The 21,912-nt window shown below is 44.9% G+C and overlaps 1 protein-coding gene across 7 annotated transcripts in view; it reads left to right on the top strand.

Annotated features, from left to right (window-relative positions):
* Positions 1 to 21,912, top strand: part of AMMECR1L (AMMECR1 like) — an 883,688-nt gene that overhangs the window by 484,827 nt on the left and 376,949 nt on the right. For all 7 annotated transcript variants that reach the window (XM_078665614.1, XM_078665612.1, XM_078665615.1 and 4 more), the window contains one exon: positions 7,311 to 7,421. In XM_078665614.1, the coding sequence (XP_078521740.1) occupies positions 7,311 to 7,421 (111 nt within the window). The remainder of the gene's footprint in view (positions 1 to 7,310; positions 7,422 to 21,912) is intronic.

The following is a 21,912-nucleotide window of genomic DNA, read 5'->3' on the forward strand; positions in this document are numbered from 1 at the left end:
CCAAACCCTGACCTGTTAATTGTGCACTGTGGAGGAAATGACTTGGGCACTTTGACTGGGGTAGGTCTGGAAATGCTTTTAAAGGACACCTTTGAGCAATTGATGGCACTTTTTCCTCAAACTGCCTTGGTATATTCAAATATATGCCAAAGACAGAAATGGAGGTGGTCCAACCAATTTTGTCCACAAATTGAGAAATCGAGGAAGCATGTAAATAAGTCTGTTTCAGCTTACATGAGAGACCATGGAATGGGCTCCATCTACAACAATAACTTGCGTTACTACATGCAAGATATCTACAGAGGAGATGGAGTTCACTTCTCAGATGAGGGGAACAGAATTTTCATCCTGAATTTAAGACTACGTATTGGTACCTACTTATAAGTACCTAGAACTTACGCAGAACCCAAAAGCTCTTTTCAGAGCTACCTCAACTATGATTACTCTTTAAAAATTTCAAATGTACCTTTTTTCACTAATTTTCCCTTTTTTAAGCTTCCCGGTTCGCTACCCGGTTCGCGTACCGGCAGCTAACCTCGCGAAAAATTCAATTTTTTTTTTCTTTTTCAACATATATGAGCCTCCTTAGCCACCCTTAGAAAACCTAGGGGGTCAGGATACGTCTCCCGTGCCCCCTTATACCCTTTGCCAACATTCTTTATCCTCCATCTTGTGTCTAAATTCATCCGAAACACAAGATGGCGGACTCCCGTTACGCTATCGGTTAGCTTCCCGGTTCGTGTACCGGGTAGCGCCTCTACCGCGAAAAAACTTAAAATTTTTATTTTTTGCCCCGCGGGACCCTTTAATAGCCCCCTCATCAATCCTAGGGGTCAGGAGGGGTCTACGTTGCCCCCTTTCATTAATTTCCCCCTTCGTTTTTCTTCACCTCTTGTCTCTCGATATGGCGGCTGTTTAGAATGTTGACAGACACCGGAGAGCCAATCAGCTTCGCTTCGCGTCAGGTACGCGAACCGGGGCGCTAACCGGAGCGCTGTTACAGATATATATATTTTTTTGAACGTTCATTTATCAAAATCCACTGGAGCACATATATTGAGACCTAGCAAAGGCACATCGGGCAAACAATATCTACAATTTTGCCAAGTTTCGTGGAAATCCGTTCAGCCGTTCGAGCTAAAAGTGAGTCCAACCGCCCTATGGAAAATTGCATGGGAAAAACGCGTTTTGGGACCCCCCTTTTTTCTCAGCCCCCCCTTGACGAAACCCCCCCAAATTTTCAAGGGCTGCTCAGAAACAAAATGTTCAATTTTCCTGAAAATTTCAGCCAATTCCGTCCTCAAACGCCAAAGTTATTCGACATAGAATTTTCAAAAATCCCATAGGAAAAAAATCCTAACTATATATACCTACTGGCGGCCGCCAGTAGGTAATATATATATATATATATATATTGTCGCAACCTCCGTCTGGTGAAGCCGCCGCCCCACCACTACCAATCTTTCAGCAGCTCCTTGTTGAGGACGAAAAAGAACAAACCCTTTGTAAGTGATTTCAGTGGTTTATTTCATAAAATGAACCCAGCAAGTCCGCATGACGCGTTTCGCCTCCCACACGAGGCTTGGTCACATGATAGCGTCGCGGAAAAAAGACAGGATATTTAAACATTTGCAACGGGAGGAAAGGGAGGAGTCAATTAACCTCTATCCTGTGCATTTTCAGTTAACTCTTGGTTCCCCAGTAAAGTGCAAATTGGCAAGTGCAAATAGACAAGTGCAAAAAATAAAGGGCATAGTGCCCAATGCCATCGGGTAAAAACAGTTGTTATCATGAGCTCCGATCAAACCATATTTCATACAAAGTTATCAAACCACACAATACTATACAACAAACAACTCAATATATATACACTTACATTTGATTATATATACACATAGAAATAGTTGTTATCAAAAATATATACTATATAAATACAAAATTACAAAAATATACCTATATGTTATAGATGTTTACATTTTCAAATAATTTCATAATATTTACATTTCCCAAATATCTGATGGAAAAATTTAAAACATATATACTTCCATTATGTCTGTACCTGTATATGTATGTACTTCAAATTGTTGATCGGAACCCTATTGACGTATCATATTGACCAGCAACCACCATTCAATTCTGCTAATCAACTTAATATTGTACCCATTGTTGTTATTATTGCATGATCTATAGCCATTCGCCATAATCCTAACTCAACAGTAGCTACTCCCATTCAGTTATATATCCCATAAATGACCTACACCTTACAGTGTCTACTAACATAATCTGTGAAAAATCAAAAATCTCAAAAAGAAAAAAACATTTCTTTTAAAATCTATTCAGTTTAGTTAAGTCATTGGGGGGAAGGACTAGATCTAGAAAAATCCTACCACTGCCCCTGTGGGCCCTAAGGGCACCTTTTTCCCACATCCAACAAGACACATTTCCAAAAAAATCATTGTACTATTATCAGAGAATACCAAAGATTTGTATCCCAAAACAAAAAACTGTAATATATACGGCAACAGAGAAAACTCTACAACATATCAGTAGGCACTACAAGCAAGTGTACAAATCTTCACTTGCGTTCATGCCGTTCGGAGTTTTACTATCTAATTCCAGTATATATCTGGTCTCCAGAACTCTTAACTTGGCATTTCTATCACCCCCTCGCTTTAGGGGGGGGACACAGTCAATGGCATAGTATTGTAATGAGGCTGCATCACTGTTGTGCATTGCTTCAAAGTGGCGAGCCACTGGATAGCTCTGATCTTTCCCCACAATTGCCCTGATATGTTGAAGGACGCGTTTGTGCACGGGCAACCGAGTGCTTCCTACGTATCGGAGAGCACAAGGGCATTGCAGTACATATACTGCAAAGTCTGTTTTGCACGACATCCTTTTCCTGATTTTAACTGGCTCTTGCCTGAAAGGTACATTATACTGTGTTTTACTGCAGCCATGTTTACAGGCCTTGCATACTGCACACTTTTTAAATCCTCCTCCCAATGCCCCCCACGTGTCGGAGACTTGTTTTTCGAGGAAATTGTGAACCAGCCTGTCGGCCATGGACCCTGATCTTCTGAAAGTTATTTGTGGTTTGCCATGTATATATTTACCAATAACAGGATCCCCTGTTATTAGGTTCCAGTTTTTGTAAAATATTTTACGAATCTCCTTATGTTGCCTACAATATTTTATGATTACCCTGGGTTCAATCACTGAGTTGGGAGTCATTTCAGTAGAGGGTCCTTTCTTGGCCTTTACTGAAAGTGCTTCTTGTCGTGGAATAGCATTGGCTCGGTTTATAGCTCTTACAATAGTTTTTGCCGAGTATCCACGTAATAAGAAGCGTTCTTTACTTTCCTCTTGTGCTTTTATGCAATCCGCTTCCAGACTGCAGATTCGCCTAATCCGCAGCATCTCCCCGAAGGGAATGCTGCCGATCAAGTGCTGGGGATGGTAACTGGAAGCGGGCAAAACAGTGTTGCCCGCCGTGGGCTTTCTGTGCATTTTAGTAACTATGCCTGTCTCTGTGATAAACACTTCAGTATCAAGAAAAGCGACAGATTTGGTATCAATATTAGAGGTAAACGTTAAATTAACACCATTATCATTCAAAGTTTCCACAAAATCTGCCGCCTCCCGCTCAGTACCACGCCATACAAAGAATAAATCATCTATGTACCTTAAGTACAGTACCACGTGTTTCTTCATTGTTTCATTTAGCGTGCCCCAGAGGACCTGCTCCTCCCAGAGCCCCATGTGCAAGCACGCTAGACTCGGAGGGAAGCAGGCCCCCATTGCCACGCCTCTGATCTGCTGATACAGCTGGTTATCAAACAGGAAAAAGTTTTGTTCCAAACACAGTTCGATCATAGACAACAACATCTTGTTATGCACTGAAAAATTCATGGGTCTCTGATTTAAGAAAAATCCCACTGCTCTGAGACCGTCTACATGCTTAATTGATGTATATAATGACGATACATCTAACGTCATCAATAAGAAATTTTCCCGCCATACCACCTGATTCAACTTCCTGATGAAGTCAGACGTATCCTGGACATATGACTTCAAACCTTTCACCCAGTCCTGTAGGAAAAAGTTGATGTAGCGCGAAATGTTCTCAGTGGCGCTATTAATTGCCGATATGATCGGCCGACCCGGTGGAGAATTAATGTCCTTGTGCACTTTCGGTATAAGATAAAATGATGGAATCACCGGATAGTCATTTTTCATGAACTTGTGCTCTTCTATGGATATCAACTTAGCACTTCTCCATGCCATCAATTTTAAGTTGAGATGTTCCCATGCAGCCTTGACTATCGTGATATTGCTCTTTTTATAACACGTAGTGTCAAGCAGCTGTTTTTCCGCCTCCGCCACATACATCTCCCTAGGCCATAAGACGATGTTCCCGCCTTTATCGGCCTGACGCACAATCACATCATGCCTGCTGCCCAGTTTGGTGATTAAATTTTGGTAGCATTGATTTTTCTTGTCAGTGACTTTATTGCTTTTATTTGTGGCAATGTAGAGTTGCTTGAGATCCTTTGTCACAAGTTCATGGTAAACCTCCAAGTTATCGTGCACCATGACAGGTAAAAAAGTTGATTTAGGTTTGAAAGGTGTTTGACTAAGGGCGCAATCCTCAGAGGAAATAACCAAAGGTACGTCCGTCGTACTCGAATTTTCCTGTTGTAAGCCCCATATCTCTTCAAAAGTTTCTCGTTCCCCTGCAACCAATAACGAAGGACTACGCAATTGCCCAGTTGGTTTTTTACGTTTCGGTTGTTGCAAAAAGAATTTTTTGAGCTTTAACTTTCTTATAAAGCGATACGAGTCCATTCTTGCCTCAGCATAATTGATGTTCATTGGAGGACAATAAGTTAATCCCAACCCCAGAATACTCTCTTCTTGGGGAGTTAACTTAACATTTGTTAAATTGATGATAGAATTGTTATTTCCAGAAGTTAATTTGCCTTCTTTTTGGTTTTGTTCCAACGATTCCTTCCTGTTTGATTTGGTTTGGCTTGCGATGTACTTGCGGCACTTTCTCCTTGCGCCGCGCTTTTGGTTGATCCGGTTTTGTTTGCCTGTGTTTGGCCTTTCACCCTTGGTCTTAGGGTGCCGCGCCGGTCTTGACAAAGGCACCTCACCTCTTGTGCTAAAGACAGTTTGACAAGCCCCACCGTGGAGGGCCCTGCGGTCTCGTTTTCCACCTCGCTTTCAGAGGTAAGGCTGGCATCTGTAGATGAAACCATTTCATTTCCATCTCCCCCTGTAACCTGTCTGGTCTTCCTTGCTCGTGCTTTCACTTTTTCATATTTTTTTGCATACGTGAAAATTTGACCGTTCAGGTAATCCAGGCGGTCCCGTTCAAACTTGAAGGCTTTACGTTTTTTTATCACTTCTTCATCTTTTTTAACTCTTGTATCCATGTCCTTTCTCAATTTATCAGCTTGTTCACTGGCACCAAATCCCGCTATCTCTATTTCTATTTTGCCAATTTCTGCTTGTATCTTAAGGCGGTCGCATTCAGCGAATTCAATTAATACTCCCATCAACTTAGCAGAGCAATCAAGATTTATTTCCGCCCATCTTGTCAACATCACAGGATCTGGAGTCTCATAGCTTGGTGCAAGACTTATGCGGAGCCCCCTTGGGACCCGCCCAACAGTTAAATATCTGGATAAGGACTTGTGTTCCCACCATTTCCCTTGTTCTTTTTTAGTGAGTTTTTCTAGTTGTCGAAAAAGGTCTTTCAATGTGGGACTGGTGCTCACATTAGCGTCCACAGGCAAGCGGTCTCCCACATTCGACACCCCAGCCGGGGCTTTGTCGAACATGCACTCTGCCGCTTCCTCCCTGCTCCGCAACTTATCGGCGGACATTCCTGCTGAAGCAAAAGATGCTTCCTCTATCGGGGTATTTCGTTTGTATTTCCCCACTGTACCGGCTCAAGCTACTAACATCGGATGACCGACTTTTAGTCAGTTCGCTTGCAGCCGACTTCACATACTCCCCACTGGACTTTCTGGCAAATGTCCTACCTTCGATGGGCTGTCTCTGGCAGACGTCGGATTACTCCTTGCACGATGCCTTCGACTCCCGTACACCGGGCAGGCAATACCTCCAGCGTCCAGGGGCTCTTCGCGGTATGCTTCTCGCCGAAGCTCCGTTGTGTTTGTTTCCGGGTTACGGCACCAAACTGCTTCCGCCGCCAAGCCAATCCTTCGGGGAGGGGTCTGTTCTACACCATTGAAGCCTCCACGGTGTTAAAATTGTCGCAACCTCCGTCTGGTGAAGCCGCCGCCCCACCACTACCAATCTTTCAGCAGCTCCTTGTTGAGGACGAAAAAGAACAAACCCTTTGTAAGTGATTTCAGTGGTTTATTTCATAAAATGAACCCAGCAAGTCCGCATGACGCGTTTCGCCTCCCACACGAGGCTTGGTCACATGATAGCGTCGCGGAAAAAAGACAGGATATTTAAACATTTGCAACGGGAGGAAAGGGAGGAGTCAATTAACCTCTATCCTGTGCATTTTCAGTTAACTCTTGGTTCCCCAGTAAAGTGCAAATTGGCAAGTGCAAATAGACAAGTGCAAAAAAGTAATATATATATATATATATATATATATATATATATATATATATATATATATATATACATATATATATATATATATATATGATTGTCAATCTCACTAAAATAAAAAATACACAGCTTCAAACTTATGTGAAGGGCTTTCACCCCAGCCGTATTTGAATAATAAAAGGTTCTTTGTGACTTTGACTGGTATAGGAGTTTACAGACTTATACAATGATTGTGTATGACTTTCCTCCTTTTTCACTTCTTTCTAACTTTCCCTTTCAATCAAGTGTGAACATATGTGACCTCTGTTCAATAGAATTTTGTGTCTGGTGACCTTTCCCTGCTGTTTGTTGTCTGTGCTCTCTCTTATTTAGTTTTGCTCTTGCTATACCTCTGCTACATTTTATTTGTCCAGCAATATCTGTTATTTTGTACTTATATACTGATCTAGATATGCCTGCACCACCAGTGCCTTTTATATGCTTTTCTCTCATCTGCTTTTAAACACTCTTAATGCATCTGTTAGTCTAATTCTAATATCTGGTCACTCTTTTGTCATATGGACTTCCTTTATTTGTTTCTTATCGTGTTGTTAGGTATATCGATCTCGTCTCCTGCTGTTATTCAGGATATATTTGATAATCAAGTTGTTCTTGTTTGAATTCTTTTTGACTGCTTCTCTCTTTTTATACTTTTATTTTAAACATTTTAGTCCTCTTTTTGTGACCTGGAAGGCTGGACGAGACAAGCGACTACGGGGATGTATTGGTACTTTCTCAGCCATGAATCTGCACTCAGGCCTCAGGGAATATACATTAACCAGGTAAAAAGATGGATGGTAATTTTCTTATTTGTCATTCTGTGACTTCAGGCTAGCTACATAACTGCACTTGTTTTTCATTGTTTTCAATGTTTTTACATTTGCTGTTGTGAGGGCCATAATGCCTGCAATGTCATATCAATCTAGCCATGTCATGAAATATAATACGAGGAGACACTTAATATAACATACCCTGTTCTCTGTATTTTGTGCTACTCTGTGAGACTTTTTCGTAGGCTTCCACCTCTGTCGGAGATTACGGCCCCTACCATGTGTGGATATAATTGTTTATTTCTGGTGTTCAAAAGTCACCGTTGTTTGCACTCCAAACTGGATAGCCACAGGACTCCCTTTAGGTACTTGATTCTTTCAGGGTAGTTAGGATGAGCAGTCCAGGCTTATTCTTGGAGGTTAAGAGTTTTAGAGTTTCAGAATCAGAATAACATAATAGGTACCTCCCCATACCTTAATTGCCCACTCAGTGCTTCACTTTTAAATGAAAGGTTTATTTATTTAGAGATTTATATAGCGCAAATATGACCCATGAGTGTATTGGAGCGCTTTACACATGAACAGGATGCAAGAGGTAAGCAAAGCAGACCATTGATTTAAAAAAGGATACATAAAGAAACAAAAGTTCCTAGCTCCTTTTGGGCCCAAGTTACAGCCCCAGACATTTTTATGACTCTCTCGCACCAGGGGCTAGAATTCTGTTTAACATTGAGCTCAATGCTTACCATAGCCAATGGGGGATTCTGGTGGTCGGTTTGACAGTGTTCAAACGTTAACAGTGTTCAAACGTTATTTCATCTTTTAACTAAAAACAGACTAGTTCAAAATCCAAATGTTATTATTTCGCAGATCTTTCTTTGATAATGTAATTTTTCCGTTCTAGCCTACTCGTATTTGGTTCATTGAATGACTTCCTCAGGGCGAGAAATGATGCTAAAAAAGTTTCCATTACTGTATTATTTAGTAAGTGGCCTCCACGTCATCACCAAAGTGCAATCACCTATTACTAGTGGAGAGCTTTTGCTCAAAGGGACTTGTTACCATGAAACTAGTATAGGTACGGAAGCCTAATGCCTCATCACGTTGCATTAACTGAGTGACAAACAGGCAGGGATTAGTGAAGCCCTGGTGAGGGTTTTGACTGTTTGGCAATACACAAGGCCAAAACATGTTGGCTTAATTGGCTGGATAGATAATACACTGTCTTCATTAAACATCCACACTTGACGAGCTTTGAGCCATATCTATGGTACCCAAGTATTAAAAGGGAAACCTGGTCGTTTTACCCCAAAATATTTTTAGAAAACAATCTGGATCCCTGCTGTTATCCAGCAACATTGATTAGGAACTCCGTACTAGTGATTGAATCCACCAAGGTGGTACCTGCCTACCTTGGTGTGGATAGGTCACCAATGTTGAAGCAGGTCACGGCAATATGTGGGTGAGGTGACCTATCCAGATACCCTTGGAGACCTCTGCAGTATCTCCGAAGGTAATAGAGTGATTTATCCATCAATTGGAACATTGAGCTTTTGGTATGATATAGCATAGAACCTGCTTATACCTCAGTGTTCTGTAGTAAGAATCACATCAAAATTCTAAATCACACTCATACCAAGTGGAGAATGTGAGGTGGATGCAGGTAACTTGCAGTCAATACAGATAGTGTGATCATGCCCTTTAGTGTGTTTGAGTGGATCAGGCATTCTTCGTGATTGTGCATGTGTCAGTAGTATATGTGATAACGGCGTGGATGACTTGCAGTCAAAACAATAAATGCGGTCTATGTCGTCAAGTACATCTTAGATAGATCAGACATTATTGTTTGTGCTTTTAATAATGAAATACATGAGAAGGATGTGGGTGGAAGCCATTTGTACTCACCATAACTCAAATTATATCCATAGGCAAAGATTCTAAGCAAGCAGGTCAAGTAGCTGAGTCTACCGCTTGTCTGCACTGTGTTAAATATTAGCAGTAAGCTTAGAATAGCTATAAAGTCTCCAATCTAAAAGGCATAAATAAGGAAATTAGCCAACTCTGTGGCCAAACACAGTTTTAAACCTTCATAATACAAATAGGAGGAGGAGCTTCGCGCGCATCCAAGATGGCCGCGTGAGCTTGGGGCTCCTGAGACCCCCGTAGCCCCCGAATATATCCTGTCGTTAATCCTGTCTGCTGTGCAGTGCTTCTTGCAGTGGGACCGAAGGAGTACTGAATACTGAAAACCGCATCCCGAAGGCGCCCCGGAAACCGGAGTTGTAGAGTCGGAAAGTTTGCGGCCTGTTTCTCTTGGGTTGGCATAATGCCCATGGCGTAGTTCGACAACAATGGCGCTGGGTACCGGAAGTGGCCGGTCTGGCCTCACGGCCCCATTTGGTTTCACTTTCGATTTCGACGGGAACGCTTGGTGATCTGGCCGAGGTGCACTTCTGATTGTTGGACTCCCCAGTCGGTGTCAGTGGGCCATGCAGTGTGGACATTTCATAAGTGTGGAGGCCTACGGACCCAAAAACTAGGCTTTTGACCGCGTGCCGTGTCGTGTGGCTACCGCGACCTGGTCTCTCTGCTGACTGATGGGTGCCGCGGAACCACGGATGTTTGGCGAACTATCCTGAAGGGTCAAAAGCAAGGGACTTGATATTGTCCACCAACAACGATTGCCAAGTGCCGCCTCCCCGAATCGGACGACGAATTGTCCCAAAATGGCGACCAAGCCGGAGGGGGACAAAAGGCAAGCGAAGATCACTAGAGGGGGAAGGTATACGCAATCGAACAACATGGACCGATATGCACAAACTAAGGGGTCGCCAAGTGGACTGGGAAAGTCACAAGAAGGAGTAAAAGACGCCTCTGCCCTGGAAGTGGAGCCGACATTGCAAGACTTGATGGCCGCCATTGACGGGATCAAGTCCTCGCTTGGACAGAAGATGGAGACCCTTGCTCATAAATTGGACACTGTGTCCATTGAGGTTAACTTGATTCGGACGGACCTCAGGAACACAAGTGAGAAAGTGAAGTCTTTGGACATTAAGACGGCCAGTCTTATGGATGACGTCACTGAATTACAATCTGAAGTACAGACTCTTAGGGCCTTCAATGAACTTGTTGTCCGTCGACTGGAGGATTTTGAAGGAAGGGCCCGGAGGAATAACATTCGTATAATTGGGGTGATGGAAAAAGCGGAAGGCCTGAGCAAGTTCTTCACCGTCGAACGGGCACACAGAATTCCTTGAGGTAGACCGCGTGTTGGTGGCCCGCCCTTGATAGCCAGAATATTTAATTTTAGGGACAGAGACGTAATCCTCCAGGCGTCCAGATCGGGGGGCCCCTTGAAGTATGAAAACTCGTCCATCGGTTTCTTTCCGGACTTTACGCAAGCAGTCCAGAAGCAGAGACTGAGTTTTATGGGGGTGAAAAGAAGGCTTCGTGATATGGGACTCAAATACGCCATGCTGTACCCAGCTAAGCTGAGAATCGAACATGAAGAGAGAACTTATTTCTTTGATAAGCCAGAGATCGTTGCAGATTGGCTGGACACCTTAACTGCCCAGCAAGAGCCCCATAGACAGAGTGGAGAAGAAGACGGGGGTGCGCAAAAACAAGAAGGAGAGCTGTTGTTCTGAGACCCGGGGAGAGCTGGGGAATGGTCCACTGTTGTAATGTTTTGGATCACAGACTTAGCACAGTACATATGGGTGGTCAACGGTCTATCGGTAGGCCTCTTTCCTCCTCGGACTTACTTTTTGTAGTTTAGTCTAGATGTGGGGGCGACCGGAACACTGCAAGTTGGGGAGGCTTGATAGTCGTAAGCAGGGGTGCAGTGAGGGGGGTAGCATAACGGGATGTTTGGGGGGAGGTGGGGGGAAATGTTGATTTGTTGTGTTTTGTTTGTGTTTTCGCAAGGCATTGTATTTCAAGACTGCTTCTTTATGGTGCGGGGCTCGGAGGAGGGTTGGGTCTTCTTCCTGTTTCATGATGGGGGGTAGGGGTTGAGGGTATTGAGTTGGAACGTTAATGGGTTGGGGGATAAAATCAAGCGCAGTGTGGTTATACAATTCCTTAAAAGACATTCCCCAGATGTGGTCCTACTTCAGGAAACTCACTTGGTTGGAAATGTATGTAAGGCGATGAATAGGAAAGGCTATCGGCTGGTGGCGCATGCGGGTTTTACTTCTGGGTCCCGGGCTGTTGGGATCCTTCTCAAGAATTCTCTACCGTTTGTAGTTGACTCGGTTGTTGCAGATGAGAGGGGACGATATTCTGCGGTCTCGGGACGTTGGGGGGGGGGGCACAATCTCTCCCTGGTTTCGATCTATGTCCCTCCGGGTCTGCAGAATACGACCTTTCTTTAGTCCTTGAGTCCTAGTGGATTATTTATCTTGGGTGGAGATTTCAACGCTGTAGTCTCTGGCTCCTTGGACAGGTATCCGTCACGGGACGTGAGGCGGGCTCAAAGATGGCTGCCTAACTTTATGGAGGCACTGGGCTTGGTTGATAGCTGGAGATTATTTCATCCTAGTCAGCAGCAATATACCTTCCACTCTGGCGCCCATGGTAGTCTCTCTCGGATTGACTATGGTCTGGTGCCTGCGGCCCAGGCTTCGTATATAGTTGAAGTACAGCATCTGGCCAGAGGTATTTCGGATCACTCGCCGCTATGGCTTAGATTGGATTTTGCTTCTGGCTCACGTGGTAGAGTCGCCCCCTTTAATCCCTGGTATCTGCGTAATCCTAAGATTCGCAAGGATTTGTTACAAGCGTTGGAGCATTATTTTCAAGATAATTAAGGATTGGTTTCCTCGTCGATTTCGTTGTGGGAGGCTTTTAAGACTGTGGTCAGGGTTCAGGCTTTATCCCTGATCGCAGGTGTCAAAAAGCAGAAAGAGGAGGACGTAGTGAGAATTGAGTCGGAAATAGCCAACATGGAAATGGAATTGGAACAGGAGGTGACCCATGCCAGATTGCATGTTTTACAACTTAAGCAGCTTGAGTATAGGACATTGGTCACTGACAGTGCTAGAGCCCTAAGTCGAGAGCAGCAGGGGCGTCTTTATGATGTGGGGGACAAAGCCGGTAAACTGATTGCCTGTTTAGATAGGAAGGATAGAGCAGATCGGGTGGTTCCAGAGATTGAGACGAAGGACGGGACTTGTATAACTGACCCACAGGGGATAGTGGACCTTTTTGCTGAATACTTTCGTATTATTTACACTTCCGTCTCAGATAGACCGGAGGAAGATTCGTCTCTATTATTGAGGGATATTATGCGCCCGTGTCTATCTACGGAAGATCGTGACCTCATGGACGGTAAGCTTACCTCTGATGAGGTAGCCTTGGCGGTGCGCTCCTTGAATTCCGGAAAAGCGATGGGTCCCAATGGTCTCCCGTACGAACTATACAACCTTCGACCCGATAAGATCGCCCCCTATTATGAGATATGTTTTTGGAGTCCCGAGAGTGTGGTGTGCTCCCCCAGGATCAGAGACTGGCATCGATAGTGGTGATATATAAAGAAGGGAAGCCCAGAGCTAGCTGTGGTTCGTACAGGCCGATCTCATTGTTGAATTCGGAACCCAAGATACTGGCTAAAATACTGTCCAATAAATTGATCAAAGTCATTGATGAACTTGTACATCCTGACCAATCGGGATTTATTCCGCATAGAAATACGGCTTCGAACCTGAGGCGGTTACATGGGGTTCTTGCGAGGGCGCATACCTTGCGAGAGCCGGCAATCATAGCGTCGCTTGACGCGACGATGGCTTTTGACACGGTGGAATGGCCATATTTGTGGGCCGTTCTGGCTAAATTCGGTTTTGGTCCGGAGTTCATTAGCTGGGTGCACCTATTATACACTGAGCCTCTTGCGCAGGTTGTCGTGAACGGTCGTGTCTCTGCGCCATTTTGTCTTGGGCGGGGCACTAGGCAGGGCTGCCCGCTTTCTCCCCTTCTGTTTTCGCTGGCTCTCGAGCCTCTAGCGGCCTGGCTTCGTTGGGAGCCCTCGATCAAGGGTATTTGTTGGTCTCCGCAGTTTGAAGATCGGATCTCTTTATTTGCTGACGACATCTTACTTTATCTTTCCTCACCTAGGAAGTCCCTTATTGTGCTCTGTGATGTACTGGCCTCTTATGGTAGCAATTCAGGATTGATCATAAACTGGGCGAAATCTTATTTGTATGTACTATGTGGTGATGCCCCTATTTTGCCTCGGAATTGTCCCATTCAAATCGCAAAGGAAGGGTTCAAATATCTTGGGGTTTATATTTCAATGGATCCCACGATCCGGTATGAAAAAAACCTTCTCCCTCCACTGGCCCGGCTGAAAAGTGATGTAGCTGGGTGGCAGAAACTTCTGCTCTCGATGCTAGGACGGGCGGCCCTTTTTAAAATGATGTCCCTGCCCCGTTTCCTTTATGCCCCCCAAAACACTCTAGATGTGGTACCTGCTAGCTATTTTCGCAAAGTGGAGGGTATAGCATTAGCCAAGCTGACGCTCCCGTGGTATGATGGAGGGATCGCCCTCCCCGATATCAAGAGATACTATTGGGCGTCGCAATTGGGGGCTATAAATCATGGTACCTACGGGTCCGATACAGATCGTGGTTATATTATGGACAGATGGCTACTTCCTGGTGGTAGTTATAGCAGAGCGCTGTATACCAGATCAGTAGAGAAAAATCTGACGGGACCGACCAGGGTGGCGGTACGTATATGGCATGATGTTACTAGTTCGCTTGGATGGAAGGACCGCTTGACTTTGGCTACCCCACTCTGGATCTGATAGGTTTGGCAAGCTATGGAATATGAAGGGTTTTGACAAATGGGACCTGATAGGGATTACTACTGTAGGTGATCTCTGGGCGAGGGGGAAGATTCAGACATTTGCTGAATTACAAACTGAATACGAGCTGAGTGGGACGGAGTATTTTTGTTATGCGCAGGTTAGTCATGCATTGAGATCGGTCTTCCCCGAGGGGGAAGAGATACTGGAGGCATCCCCCTTGGAGGACCGCATACTAGATGGACATCTGCCCGATAGCACCATTTCTCTTATTTATAAAAAACTGATAAATCACAGAGCGGATCTTCTAGTAGATTTGAGGGATAAGTGGACCCGAGATGGTCTCGAAATTGATGATGAAGACTGGCAATCTGCAATCTCCTCTCCGAAGGATGTTGTGATTCCAGCAAGGCTGAGACTTGTCCAGCTGAAAATACTCCACAGAGTTTATGTCACGGGTCCACGTCTGATGAAAATGGGTTTAACGGAAGAAGGTCTGTGTAAGCGGGGATGTGGTCAATTGGGGACGTTTCTCCATATCATATGGGAATGTCGGTATATGGTAAACTACTGGGGCTTTGTCCATGATGTTATGCAGGAAGTGACAGGTGTGGCTCTCTTGCCGGAAGCTAGGAGATGCTTGCTGAATATTTGGGAGCCTACGGACCTAAACACTGCACAGACCCAATGGTTCAAGTTGGGGGCCATGATTGCTAAGCGAAACATAGCACAGCAGTGGGGCTCTGAAAGACCGCCAACGATAGAGGGGTGGAAAGAAAGTATGGATTGGTGTATGTTCCGTGAAAAAACTGTTTACCTGGCAAGGGGTCGTCCTCCGAAGTGGAACAGTGTCTGGGGCCCTTGGAATAATTACAGAGGGAATATTTGTGTGCCACCTGCAAATGTAGCCTTTGATGTCCCACTTTCCCCATGACCCGTATATGTGAATATTTATGGTATCGATGTTTCGTCCCCCCCCTAGCCAATATTTATTGTATTGTATGTTGACACTGTGAACGACCCTCTTCTGTACTATGCACCGATGTGTTTATTGATGCCTTGTTTTAATAAAAAATAAAAAAAATACAAATACAAATAAACTAGTGCTTGGTAATACTACCAGAGTGGCATCTCTCTTTGTTAACGCGCTTCCTGTGACTGTGTGTTACTCTAAAGAACATACTGACTCCTAGTAGAGAACATACTACTTGACTCACCAAAGATTTTCTAACATGATCTGGTGAGAATAGTATATGAAACACAAACATGTACTAGACTCACCCTCGTTTACGGATATCATCTTGTGATAATTTGTAATTTCCTTCTTGTTGAAATTTGGGTATTTCTGCCTGGAACAAATTGTTCATGCCCACTCGCAATGCAAGTTGAGGTCCCTGGAAATTCCTGTAAACCAGCTATTCTTAACCTGGCCAGTAAGGCTATCGCTCTGGTGTTATAGCAACTTTTTAACTGTTAACTGGACTCATGAAGAGTACCTCCCTGCTGGACATGTGCCAAAGAAGTCCCTCTCCTAAAGGAGCTGTCTTCTAACCCATCAGTTTTGGCCATATCCCTGCTTTACGCAGCATAAAAAAATCCTGAAAAAATGTGTCAATGCCCAGCTGTCTTCATATTTGGAAGACCAATCTCTCCTGCAATACACCCACTCAGGTTTCTGTCAAAGCCAAAGCACAGAAACAGCTGTTCATAGAGACTGGACAAAGGGGAAAGGGCTGTCCTTATTTGACTAGATTTATCTGCCTCATTTTATACAGTCTTACACCCCATTTTACTTATTTACTTAAGTGTCTCACAGAGGTTTGGTATTGGCGGTACAGCTTGGAGATGCTTAAAATCTTTTCTAGAGGGGAGGGAATGAGTTCTCTGGCTTGCCCTATGCATTTCATCAGCGAAGAGGCCAGTCTTTAGGGTGCCCCAGGGCTCTTCTCTGTGTCCATTGTTAGTCAACATCTACTTGGCACCCATGACCACATTAATAGAATCCCAAAACTGTAAGACCATCTCTTTTGTTGACAACACTTCTGGCAGTCCATCCCTCTGCGTCCAATACAGCTGAAGCCTTTAAAGCTTGCCTCTGTGCTACTCTGCATTGGTTGAGAGAGAGACACCTATTCTGTAATGCTAATAAAATGGAGATCCTCCTGTTTGGCCATGTGAGAGAGCAATTATTGGCCTAAGGACTTGGATCCCCTTCCTGGCCCATCTTCAACAGCTAAGAATCTGGGTGTAAAAATAGATGTCAAGCTGTCTTTCACCTTAAATCATCTCAGTGGCTGTTAATTCTTTTTCCTTACTCAGATCCCTCAGGAAGTTTTTGGATCTCTTGCAAATGAAAAAACATAAGATAGTGGCTCATGCTCTCTTAACTTTGAGCCTCGACTACGCCAACAGTTTGTGTTTGGGTCGCCCTGACAAACTGGCCAGGAAACTCCAATTGGTTCAAAAAGCGGTTGTCCGTCTTATCTTTGAAATCCCAGAGAGACGGAACATTTTGCATCCTCTTCAAGAGCTACACTGACTGCAAGTCAAGAAGAGGATTTCTTTAAAAGCCCTCACTATCCTCCACCAGACATGCAGGGTCTGCAGAACCTGATTAGGAGAACTAGGCACTATCTTCCATCCAGATCCCTTTGTTTGTCCACAGCTTTGCTGGTCACTATCCCGCGGTTTAGTCGGGCAAGACTCGGTGGCCGGTGTTTCATGTTCTTGCTAGGTGGCAAATGGGACCAAATGCCACTGTCTCTCCAGTCTATTTCCGATTAGCTCTTCTTTCAAAAGCCCAAAAATGCATCTTTTTTCAGCGGATAAGAACTCTTTTCACTTATCCTTATGTTGTAACTAGTGTCAGGACACTCCTCGGAATAGCCATGCACTTTATAAATTAATTAATTCATAACAGCGCCTGAACCACGAACATACTTGTTGAATTTGTTTCTGGCTTTATTTTGCTGAATAGTACAACTCAAAGTACGTTACAATAGCCATAATATGCCACGCCCAGGACACAACAATGCTTTTTACATTACAAACAACCAGGATTTGTACCTGCTACTAGATGGTGCCCACAGTTTTCAGAAGCGGCCTTGCTCATAACCTCATATTGCTATTTAATTATCCAAGAAAGCCCCATCTGATTGATGCCACATATGCTGCGACCGGAGGGACACTAACAGTGAGGGACCCTACTCTGGTGGCCAGTATCACTGAGCAGTAGAGCCTTTGTATCATTAAGGTTAAATCTGTGCGAGGGTCGTGGCAGCTCCCCGCTCGTCGCTCGTGTGGTGTAACAGACTGCGAGTTCTTGTGGCTGAGATCTCTTCTGTGCATGTCCCCTTTCTGACACTGTTTTTAACATTGTTAACTTTTAAACCATTTAAAGACTGAGCGCTTTGTGGCAACCATTACTGCATTTTTAAACTCACTCACCTCTGTGTGTACTGTGCTCCCCCTGCCCCGTTCCACCGCGGCTTTCTGTGCCGTTTGTTGTGGAGGGCAGGGCACCATCTTGGGTCAGTCTCGGAGCCCTGCGGGACCGTAGGCAGCGGTCTAGCTGGGGGAGGGGCTTGCTCATAAAGCGGCTGACAGTGTGGGGCTCGATGCGATAGTGCGAGGGTGGTCGCTGCTCCCCGCCAAAGGCAAGCCCGTCTGCGCCCGTCCGCGGCCGGTCGGGGCTAGGGGCCAGAACCCCTGCCGGTTCTTCCACTGCTAGGAAATATAGCACCAAACAACTGTTGGAACTCCGGCCTGGGGTGGGGGATAAGTGTGCACATAACATAGCGCTAACATCTATAAGAAGTAGGTGCAATCACTGCCCCTTTACTATAGGCCAACAGCCCAATACTCCACAGAAGATGAGGTTGTCCCTCATCAATTGCAGCTCTCTAGGGAAGCATAAAATGGATATCCATGATGTACTAATGGATGCACAGCTGTATGTCTTATTTTTAACCGAAACATGGCTGAACGAGAACTCTGCTCCCGACATTGTAGATGCACTACCATCAGGTTATGACATCAAAAGGCTGGATAGGCCCACGGGGCGGGGAGGGGGGCTCGCCATCATTTTTAAGTTGGAAATACAATGTGCATTGGAGCTAGCTAACATTAGGGAGAGTGAAGCTGGCATTTTTCCATCACAGGCTTGGCCAGTCAGGTCCTGAAAGGGTTCCTAGTATACAGGCCCCCGGGCCCAGGGACTAGATTTACGGAGAGCTTGATTGACTGTTTGATACAGCCAGCTATGAGATATGAGAGATTGCTACTCCAGGGAGACCTACATTTCCATTTTGATGATCCTGCCAATAGAGAAGCACTGGAGATTCGCAATGAGCTGGCAGCAATGCAACTGACCCTTAAATCAGAACTTTCCACCCATGGTTGCAGCCACTTATTAGATCCGATTTTCTCTAACTGGGAATCGATAGTTGTCGACCCTCCTGTACCTGTGGTCTGGTCGGACCACTTCCACATCTTTTTTACGATAGAGGCACAGAGGGTGAGGACAGGCAAGTCAGATGTTAAAACTAGCCGTAGGAGATGGGCAGAGTTCTCCAAGGACAAATTCAATGATTTGCTAGGTCAGGGTGGACCCCCTGAGGGTCTAGAGATTGAGGTAGCTTGTGATGCTCTTGACAATCGCATCACACAAGCCCTGGATAACATAGCCCCCTGGACCAAAAAAAAACCCTGGAGGCAAACTAAATCTGCACCGTGGTTTGGGCCTGAACTCATTAAGGAAAAGGCGTCGTGTAAACGTCTTGAAAGACGTTGGAGGAATGGTTTCTCCGTGGTAGACAGGAGGGACTATAAAATTAAGCTTAAAAGCTAACATGCGCTGATAAGGAAACACCGTATCTCCTACTATAGGGACAGAATAGAGGGAGCTGATAACTCGGCCAAGGAGCTGTTTGCTGTGTTTAAGGAAGTATCCTCCCTGTCCAGCTCTGCCCCCCCTGTGAAAGGATCAGTGGAATCCTGTGATCGTGTGGCACAGTTGTTTGCGGACAAAGTGGGAATAATCTATGCCCCGTTCCCAGTGGAGGCCAGAGTGGGCGGTGGGATAGAAGAAGCCACCATAAGGCACACTGAAACTGAGATGCTCACATCCTTTAGCACCCCCCCTCAGGATATCCTAATGAAGATAGCGTCTAAAATCAAATCGGGTTGCCCTAATGACCCAGCGCCTGCAAAAATACTAAGGGACAGTATAAAAACTCTGGAACCCCACATACGCCATCTGTTAGATCTCTCCTTTGGCTCAGGCATTGTCCCGACAGCCTGGAAAGAGGCTGTGGTGCTTCCGCTTAAAAAAAACCTAATATCAGTGTAGAGCAATTGGACAATCTGCGCCCAATTTCCCTTCTCCCCTACTTCGCTAAAATCGCAGAGAAAGTAGCCAATGTGCAACTGACAGAGCACATTGAAACTGGTAAACTACTACACCCCAGCCAATATGGCTTTCGGGCGTCCTACTCCACCGAATCCGCCTTGCTCCTATCAACTGAAATCATACGGAAGCTGGTGGATGAAGGTCAGACAGCAGCACTTATCCTTCTGGACTTAAGTGCTGCCTTTGACACTGTAGCACATCACACCTTGCTACAGTGTCTAAAAAAAGGGGGAGCGGTAGGCAGAGCTCTGGAGTGGTTGGCGTCGTTCCTCCAGAATCGTAGCTTCCATGTAGCTCAAGGATCTCACCGGTCGAAAAACATTAGGCTAAAGCAGGGGGTGCCTCAAGGGTCCAGCTTGAGCCCCACCCTTTTCAATCTCTACGTACCTCCTGTGGCAGAGATTACGGAAAGGTTCGGGGTGCAAGTGTTATCCTATACGGATGATACCCAACTTGTTGTATCTCTCACTCAATCCAATGAGGCAGCAGCCACTAATTTCTCAACGTGCCTCCAGGAAGTAGCAGCCTGGATGGCTAACAACTGTTTAAAATTAAACGGAAGTAAGACGGAAGTGCTGATTGTGGGGAAAGCACCGTCTGTGTGGACATCGGCATGGTGGCCGCAGGAGCTGGGGCCTCAACCTTCTCCTAGGGAACAAGTCAGAAATCTGGGTATCTGGCTAGACAATAAAATCTCCTTTGAATATCATACAAGGCGCGTGGCAGGACAGTGCTTTGGAATTCTGAGAACTTTGCGAAAGACGCTTGATTTACTAGCAATATCGGCCAGAAAAACCCTGGTCCATGCCCTTATCACATCGAGGCTGGACTATGGGAATGCCCTATACCTGGGAGCTAATGGCAGATGTATCACTCGGCTTCAGCGTGCACAAAATGCGGCTGCCCGGATGGTCATGATGTTGCCCAAAAAAGCGCCTTCCAAGAAGGCCCTTGAATCATTACATTGGCTCTCGATCAAAGAACGGGTGATCTTTAAAACCCTTATGATTAGTCACCGTATTATGCAGGGGAAAGGGCCCGAATATCTTCTTGACCTACTGACCCCTTATGTACCGGCGCGCCAATTGAGATCTACTGGGACAGGGACGGTTAAGGTCCCCAAGATCAGAAAAGCCCGGATGGGGTGCCGCTCTTTCCGGGTCCAGGCAGCTCAACACTGGAACAGACTCCCAACAAGAATGCGACTGGAGACCTCTGAAAAAATGTTTCGGAAACAATTGAAAACCCATCTCTTCCCCTCAGGTTAGAGGGGGAAGGAAACTGTTTCTGAGGCTTAGTGAGAGGGACTTGTCCACCCAACTGTTTACTAGCCGCACCATAGCGTGGGGACACACTGACTCTAGTGTAACCATGCGCTCTATAAGTGTTATTATTATTATTATTATTATCTGTGTTTGGTCATAGAGTTGGCTAATGTCCTTATTTGTTGCTTTTAGATTGGAGACTTTATAGCCGTACTCTACTTACTGCTAATATTTTACTGGGGTGCGGACTAGCAGACGACTCAGACACTTGACATGCTTTCTTTGACTACAGTTATAATTTGAGTCACAGTGAGCCGTGATGGCTTAGACTCACATCGTTATCATGTATTTCATTAATACAAGCACAACAAACAGTAACGCCTGATCCATTTAAGATGTACTTGACAACGCGGATAGCATTTATTGCTTTGACCCTGAGTCACCCACACCATTATGACGAATATTATTCACCCGTGCCAATCACGAGTAATGCCTATTCCATCAGACACACCAAGCTGTGTGATCAGCCGCAGCATTGACTGCGTGTCACCCTTATCCATCTCACATTCTCCCCTTGGTATAAGTATGATTCAGAATTTCAGTGCGCCACTTCCTACTGAGCATTGAGGTATGAACCTGTTCCCTGTTGCCCTGATCCCACCAGTATTAAAATTATATCTGATCACGGTGGTATTGTGACACAAGAACTAACTAGTTAATGAGGATATCTAGAAGGTATCCCTGTGTTAATAACACTGTGCAGAGAGACTATTTTTATATTTAGGAGGAAAGCTCATATTTTGGATTGGATCCACATCCTGGATTTAACAAATTCCATAGCAATTATCTCAGTCATGAAATGGAGTCCAGTGTGGCTAATAGTGTGACAAATGGACTAAAACTTTGCCTTCTTCTCCTTGATAGACACTGTTGTTAATAGCTCTTCACCGTCTTTATTATTGTGAATTAACATCTTTGGAAACCGGTTTGGTGATATTAATATATATATATCTTTTCACATGC

Source organism: Lissotriton helveticus, chromosome 11 (assembly GCF_964261635.1).
Source record: "Lissotriton helveticus chromosome 11, aLisHel1.1, whole genome shotgun sequence".
NCBI lineage: Eukaryota > Metazoa > Chordata > Amphibia > Caudata > Salamandridae > Lissotriton > Lissotriton helveticus.